This window comes from Lonchura striata, chromosome 10 (assembly GCF_050655825.1).
Source record: "Lonchura striata isolate lonStrDom1 chromosome 10, ASM5065582v1, whole genome shotgun sequence".
Classification (NCBI taxonomy): domain Eukaryota; kingdom Metazoa; phylum Chordata; class Aves; order Passeriformes; family Estrildidae; genus Lonchura; species Lonchura striata.
In genome coordinates, this window is record NC_140712.1 from 3,394,778 (window position 1) to 3,402,500 (window position 7,723).

At 49.1% G+C, this 7,723-nt stretch overlaps 1 protein-coding gene across 1 annotated transcript; it reads right to left on the bottom strand.

Moving 5' to 3' along the window:
* Positions 1 to 2,528: 2,528 nt before the first annotated feature.
* Positions 2,529 to 4,456, bottom strand: LOC146766484 (uncharacterized). Its single transcript, XM_085588374.1, has one exon. It carries the CDS (start codon positions 4,294 to 4,296, stop codon positions 3,055 to 3,057), a length of 1,242 nt encoding a protein of 413 aa, XP_085444500.1. The 5' UTR covers positions 4,297 to 4,456; the 3' UTR covers positions 2,529 to 3,054.
* Between the last annotated feature and the right edge of the window lie 3,267 nt (positions 4,457 to 7,723).

Sequence of the window (7,723 nt, forward strand, 5' to 3'; positions counted from 1 at the left end):
GGTCTCAAGAGGATTTATTGCTAGTTATCTAACAGATTATGTTCTTGGGCTGCGGCCCTTTGATCAGCGGCCTGGGTAGAGACGCACACATTCCTGACACCCTGACTGTCCAGTGTCTTCTTCTCTCTACCAGCCCAGGGCTGCTGCTATCTTTTATGAGATATATTATGTATTACATGTTTACAGTTATTCCCCGATACCTACTACATATATTACCAAGTGCTTTTCTACTCTAAACCAACCTGTGAGTGCCAACATCACCAAGAACATGGAGGCAAGGAAGAAGAAGGAGGAAGAACAGGATCATCCCACTTTCCTCCATCTTAGAACTTCTGACCCCCATGTACAATAGAAACCCCCCCCCCGTACATGTGCTAAAACCCCCCTGTACAATACTAAAAAAAATTCCCCTCTACTTTGTAACTACTTTTACTATTCTATCTAACCCTTTGTGACTGCTTGTTCCACCTTCAAATTTGGTAATTCATTCCATGGTTCAAACACAAAATCACAGCTGTTTCCAGCTGTCTGCCAGGGTCAAAAATGCTTCTGACCAAGGCCTGGAACCTCTAAAAATATCTGAGGGACATTTTGAGTTCCCACAACCTGGGAGCCTTTGGCAGTCCCTGCCCTCAGTGGGGCCCAGTGATGCTCCAGGTCACTTTGAGTTTTGCTCCTGACTCCTTGAGCAGCTTCTTCAGCCTTCTCTCAGTACCTGAGGGTCCTGGACTCTGTCCCAAAACCACGGTGGGGATCGTCAAAATACAGAAAGCCCTCACGGGTGCTTTGTCTTTATTCAATTGTCTGCAAGCCTCCAGGGCTTGTGCAGCTGACTGGAGTCAGTCTGGAGTTCTGTTAAGGAGGAAGATTTCCACATGCACCTCATGACCTTTTATTCTTCAATCAAATGAGTGGGGTTTTTTATTTCCCAGTTTGGAGAAGAGCAGATAGAAGCATTCCCCAGGTGATCCTGACACTGAATTTCTCTATAGGAGGTCTGGGCATGTACCAGAATGAGCCCCCTGAGGACTGACCCTGCTTGGACAAGCTGCTCCTCACCCCCAGCCTCACCATGTCTGACATCGCCCACCTGGCACTGACATCCCTGTGCCCTGCAGCAGAACCTTGTCCCTGGGCTCTGCAGCTCCATGTCCCAGCCAATTGCACCGTGTCCCACCTGCTCTCCTCAGGGCTCTGCCTGCACACAGGCCCAGGAGAAGTTTTCCTCTTGGGAAAGAAAGAATGGAAAAGCCTGAGCAGGTTTCCTGAACAACAAACCCCACTCAGGAACCACCTGCTCAGTACAGGCTGCATGGAATGGTTTCACCTTTCTACAAGGGACAGTGTGACCAGAAATGATCTCTGGAAGCAGAATTCTCTGAGTCTCCCAGCTGAATTCTCTGTCCCTGTCCTTTCCCTAGATCCATGTTGCAGATGGAAGCTGCTGGTGCCATCCTCACCTTTTACCTCTCTTTGGAATGCAAACAGATGTTCCCAGGTGCGTTAAACAGGATTTGCTCAATGTTTCTATAAATCTTTTGTGCCACTCATGGAATGAAGGGGCCATTTTGGCACTGAGGGGGTGACGTGGAAGCAAGGAGTCAATTGTGACCCTGGGGTCCCATGGAACCAAGGGGCCACAGTGACACAGCAGGGCCACGTGGATCCAGTGGTCCATTGTGACACTGTGGATCCAAGGAAACCATGGAGACACCCCCAGAACCTCATGGAACCAAGGAGTCCATGGTGACCCAGCAGGGCTGCATGGAGCCAATGGTCCATGGTGACACTGCCCATCCAAGGAGGCCATTTGGACACTGCAGAAGCTCATGGAGTGAGGTGGCCATTGTGACACTGAAGAACTTCATGACACCAAATATCCATGGGGACACAGCAGGGCATCATGGAACCCAGGAACCGTTGTTGGCAGTGCAGAAACTCCTGGAACCAGGGACCGTGGTGGCACTGCAGCACCAACACAGCTGCTGCACCTTGTCCCCTGCCCTGCACAGCTCCTTGGGAGGCACGGCAGGAGCAGCACCCTGGGAGCCTCGGGAATGCCCCTCTGGGATCCATGGCACACACTCCTTGGGGATGGAATTCCAGTTCCCAGCCAGGAAAAGATGATCCTGCCCTTGAAGGCAAAGCTCTTGTGGAAGAGTCAAAAGCCAAGTGGAGCAAGATCTTAGAGTGACATTTCACTGCCAGCCTTCATAACTTCACCCATGGTGGTTGTAGTTCATGGATTGGGAATGAAATCAGGGCAGGGCCTTTGGTGGGAGCTTCCCTGGGTCAAGGGAGACACTGAGAGATAAACAGAGCAGGCAAAGGAAGGCAGGAGAGAAAGGAGGACACAAACACAATCAACTGAGAAGGTGGCACTCTGAAAAGCAAAACAGAACTGACTGAAAATTAATGGGACAGGAAGCAATAATTCTGAATGTTTTATTTACTTTCAAAATATATCCCATACACCCAGTTGCACACAATCGTGATCCCACACCCTTTAAATTTGGATCCCTCTTCTCCCAATTTCCCTCCTACCCCATCTCACACTGGAGGCTGTGGAATTGGTTCTTTTGTCATGGGTTAGAGTTTTTTGAGGTGGAAATAAGCCATTTTGAGGTGGGGTAAGATTTGGGTGTTTTCAGTGAAACTGAGTCATTTTGAGGTGACAGATCAATCCATCTTGACTTTGGGAGGGCAAAGATGTGGAGAACACAGCCTGAAATCCCCCAAGAACCCACAAATCCTTCAGAATATGTCCCCAGACTATAAATTTCATCTCAAATACCTGTTAAAGGGTTGGACTTTGAATCTCTGAATAATTACTTTCTTTTCAGTCCTATTTCAGGTGTTTTAATTGATAAAGATATATCTGAAGAATGTTAAGGCCAAACCAAAAAGATGACCAGTCAGGTGTCTTCCCAACATGGATCACAGGGAATGTGGGTCACCAGGCCTTTGCACAGCATGGGTCTTCCCATGGGGGATAAGGCTGGAGCAGGGCACAAAGATCTTCATGCAGTTTGGGGACTCTCAGGGCTTCCTTTACTAGTGTCTCCATTGGTGTTTGGTCAAGTGAGAGCTCTGGGTGAAGCTCTTCCCACACTGGGGACACTGGCAGGGCCTCTCCCCAGTGTGTATGCGCCGGTGCTTGACAAGGGAAGAGTTGTACTTGAAGCCCTTCCCACAGTCGGGGCAGCGGAAGGGCCTCTCATCCATGTGAATCCGCTGATGGCAGAGGAGATTAGAGCTGGTCTTAAACTTCTTCTGACACTCAGGACACTCATAGGGCCTCTTGTCAGTGTGGATCATTTGGTGGATGATCAGGTTGGACCTCTGGCTGAAGCCCTTCTCACATTGCTCACACTTGTATGGTCTTTCCCCAGTGTGGATCCTCTGGTGGCGGATCAAGTTGGATCTTGTGCTGCAGCTCATCCCACATTCCTTACACTCATAGGGCTTCTCCCTGGTGTGGATGTGCCAGTGGGTGACGAGGGTGGAGTTGCGCTTGAATCCCTTCCCACAGTCCGGGCAGTGGAAGGGCCTCTCATCCGTGTGAATCCGCTGGTGCAGGAGGAGAGTGGAGCTGGTGTGAAACCTCTTCTGACACTCAGGACACTCATAGGGCCTCTCCCCAGTGTGGATGCTCTGGTGGGTGACAAGGGCAGAGCTGCAGCTGAAGCCCTTCCCACACTCCCCACACTCGTAGGCCCATTCCCCAGTGTGGATCATCTGGTGGCAGATCAGGCTGTTGCTCTTCCTGAAGCTCTTCCCACACTCCAAGCACCTGTAGGGCTTCTCCCCATCAGGAAGCTTCTCAGGCACCACCAGCTCCGAGCTCTGGCTGAAGCTCTGCCCACCTTCCTGGCCCAGAGTGGGTCTTTCCTCCTCAGAGCATCCTGGGCTGGGTTTGCAGCCCCTCCTCCTGTGGGATCTCTGGGGCTTTTCCTCACTGTTGTATTCCTGCACCATGGAGCTGCTCAAAATGGCCTCTTCCATGAGGTTCTCCTGTGGGGATTTATCCTCCCTGGTCTTTATCTTCTTCTCCTTGTCTGGGGGAGGAAGAACAGGGAGAGGATGGGATTTGCCTCCGTGCCGCAGGGAAGGGCAAGGAGATCCCCCCAGTGCGTCCCTGGCAGGAGGGCACTGGCAGCGGGGCTGTCCTGCAGGCGGGGGCTGTGCTGGGCTGGGAGATGGAGCAGGAGAGAGGGGGAAAGGGGCACTGACTTCCTCCTCACCTGCCTCGGTGTCCCAGGGCATCTTCCTCTTCCTTGCAGCCTCCTCCACCATCTGGCGAATTTTTGGGGATGGGAAATCCTGTTTTGGGAGGAAAAAAGTTATGAGCACAGTGAGTTTGTTACTGGTTGGAAGGCAAACCAGGGGGAGAGTCTAAGCCAGAATGACAATTGAATAAGAAAATTAAGATCAAGGCAATGATGCAGGAACACTGTCTTAATCTGAGAGAGTCAGGATATAACCTGACACCCCGTTGCTCAGGGTGGTGGTAGCAGTCTGATGAAATGGTGGCTGCAGTCCAGCTGGAGTGATGAATGTGATTCTGTCAAAGCAGTGATCCTCTAGAAGGGTCTGGTCTTCCTCTGAAGGTCCAGTGGTGGTTATGGAGCTCTTCTCCTCTGAGAATCCAGTAGGCAAGGTGGTTGTGGTGTTGCAAATGGGGAGATTATATCCAGGTAGGAATGCTTGGTTCCTCCCCCTGGGCGGAGCATCCCACAATGGGATGATGTAATTTTATCAGTGCTGCAGTGACACTCAATGGCCCATTAACAGAAGATGGCCCCTGGAGGGCGTTATCAGGGCTGAGCCATGGAAGAGATAAAGAACACTGCCCCACCTGTTGATAACAGTTTATGGAGATGGGGACTGAAAACACTTTTGGTTACATCTGACACTGAAACTGGAAACAGTGAGGCAATCCCTGCTCGGGGTGGGGGGTGAACACCACCCCCCTTACCCAAACTGGCTCAGGTGTAAAACCCCCACCCTGGGAAGGCCACGCACACAGGGGACAATGACACACTTGCCCCGCCCCAGGGGAGATCTCTGTCCCTGTCACTCCCTTGCTCTCTCCCCTTTTCTCTTTCTTTGCATCTCTCTCTACCTCACATTTACTGTTCAATAAAATCCACTTTGGATTTGGTCTTGTGAGCACCTTAATTGGGGCAGAGGCATCTCTCTAACAATTTTATTATCCAGAATGCAACATTATTTTACACAGTGAGTTCAGGGCTCTGTTGTCTGACCCCAAGTGCCTTTGACAACAGCATGTTTCTCTCCTCTGAGGAGTTTGTGGCTCTTTCTGGAGGAACTCTTGGAAGCTTGGATGCAGCTTCCTCTGAGTGACTTTTGGGAGAACTTACGAGGAAAATGGCTCTTGTGGGTGGCCAGTGTAAAGAAAATATTTTGTTTTCCTTCTTTGAAAATTCTGTTAAAATCACTGGAGGAAAGGGACCAAATGATACCAGCAAGACTGACAAGGATCATTCACCTCAAAGTGAGGAACACAAGGCTACTTAAATCCTACAAGAAGCCCAGCTCAAGTAGGTAAATTCCCAAATAACTCCTGAATTCACGGGCTTTGGGGGGAGAAGCATTATTTTCTTGATCCCTGTCATCTTTGTGATAGCTACACAGACCTTTCCCTTCCTTTTAATAATCTGTATTGGGCCAAATTTCCATGGGGTTTTTTTTGTTTGTTTGTTTTTTATTTTTTTTTGGAACCTGCCAGCATCTGAGCTGGAGCTGTACTGGAACTGATGAAATTTGGAATTGCCAGAGAATTGCTTCTGTTGTTTGTCTATTCATGTTTGGGATTTATTTGTGTTTCCATCAGAAATGACTTGTGGGAAGAGCAAATCTTCCTCAAGGCATTTTATGTAGGGTTAACTTTGATTTCTGCTGAGTTTGTTTTGTCCAGTGTCCAGGAGATGCTCAAGGGGTCTCTGGTTTTGGTTTGGCCCTAATTTACTTCTGATTTGTCTTTATCACTTAAAAACACCTGAAAAATGACTAAAAAGAGTATTGACCGGAGATGTCAGAAGTCCCACCATTTAAGAGGTATTTGAGGTGGACTTTACTGTTTGGGAACATATTCTGGAGGATTTGTGGGTTCTTGGGGGATATCTGGTAGTATTCTCCATATCTTTGCACTCCAAAACCCAATGTGGATTGGTCTGTCACCTCAAAGTGACTCAATCACACCTCAAAATGGCTGGTTCCCACCTCAGTCCCATGCCAAAATTGCTCAATTCTTCAGCCTCCAGGATGAGATGGGGTTGGAAGGTGATCGGGAGAAGTGAGATCCAAATTTGAGTGTGTGGGGTCAGGATTGTGTGGGGCTGGGTGGGTGTGATTTATTTTGATAATAAGTAAAACTATCAGAATTATTGATTTCTGTCCCATTCATTTTCTGTCAGTTCTGATTTGATTTTCAGAGTGCCGCCTTCTCAGCTGATTTTGTTTGTGACCTCCTGTCCCAGACTGAAAAGCAAGATGTGTTCTTTTTGCCATCTGTATGGCAGTTGTCCTGTGTTAAGTGGGCAGTTTTTCCTTATCTCTTCCACAATCAATCCTCCCTCAGGACAGACATTTGCTGATAATGGGCTATTGAATGTCACAGCATGAATGATAAGAAATGTGGAGAGTTTTGTGGATGAATGGCTTCGTGAGAAAGGACATGACTACGTGCAGTTAGTGAAGCAGTAGCTGAAAATTGCATAGTGCAGCAATAGCAGATGTAGCAATAATATCTTATGTCCTTGGGTAAGCTGGTTCCCAACAGTAGAATGGTCAGCAAAAAGATAAATGTAAGGGAAAACAAAGCAAGCTCAGAAAGCTCCAAAGGCGGGGTTGACCTGTTTTTAATACACCAATGATGAGCCTAAGTTTTGCAATATGCATGAGCTTCATTATAACGCGTATAACTGTACATGTGTGCTTGGAATAAACTGAGACTTGTTGACATTATAGAATGGACTTGTCTCCCGTCACTATTTACACAAGGAACGCATAAGAAAGGGGCAGGGTGAATGGGGGGAAGAAGGGAAAATTACAAACCCCCAAACTCCTCCTCGTCCTCATCCTCCATTTACTCGTCGTCGTCGTCCTCCTCCTCCTCCTCCTCCTCATCCTCGTCCTCCTTGTCCTCCTTGTCATCCTAGTCCTCGACCTCCTCCTCCACCTCCTTGTCCTGCTCATCCTTATCCTCCTCCTCCTCAATTTCCCCCTACACATCCTCATTCTCATCCTCTTTATCCTCCTATTCCTCCTCCTCCTCCTCGTCTTCCTCGTCCTCCTCCTCCTTGTCCTCCTTGTCCTCCTCGTCCTCCTTCTCCTCCTCATCCTCGTCCTTTTCCTCATCCTTGTCCTCCTCCTCATCCTCCTCCTCCTTATGCTCCGCATCCTTATCCTCTTCATCCTCCTCATTGTCGTCCTCATCCTCATTCTCCTCCTTCTCCTCCTCCTCATCTTCCTCCTATTCCTCCTCCTTGTCCTCCGCATCCTGCTCATCCTCATCCTCCTCGTCCTTCTCCTCCTGGTCCTCCTCATCCTTGTCCTCCTCCTCTTTATTCTCCTCCTTCTCCTCCACCTCCTCCTGTTCATCTCCTTTCTCCTCCTCCTCCTCTTACTCGTCCGCCTCCCCCTCTTCCTCATCCCCCTCCTCCTCCTCCTCATCCTCGTCCTCGTCCTCGTCCTCCTC

Bases quoted from the DNA above. Each gene is read 5' to 3' on its own strand.
- LOC146766484 (XM_085588374.1), bottom strand. From the start codon at position 4,296: ATGGTGGAGGAGGCTGCAAGGAAGAGGAAGATGCCCTGGGACACCGAG.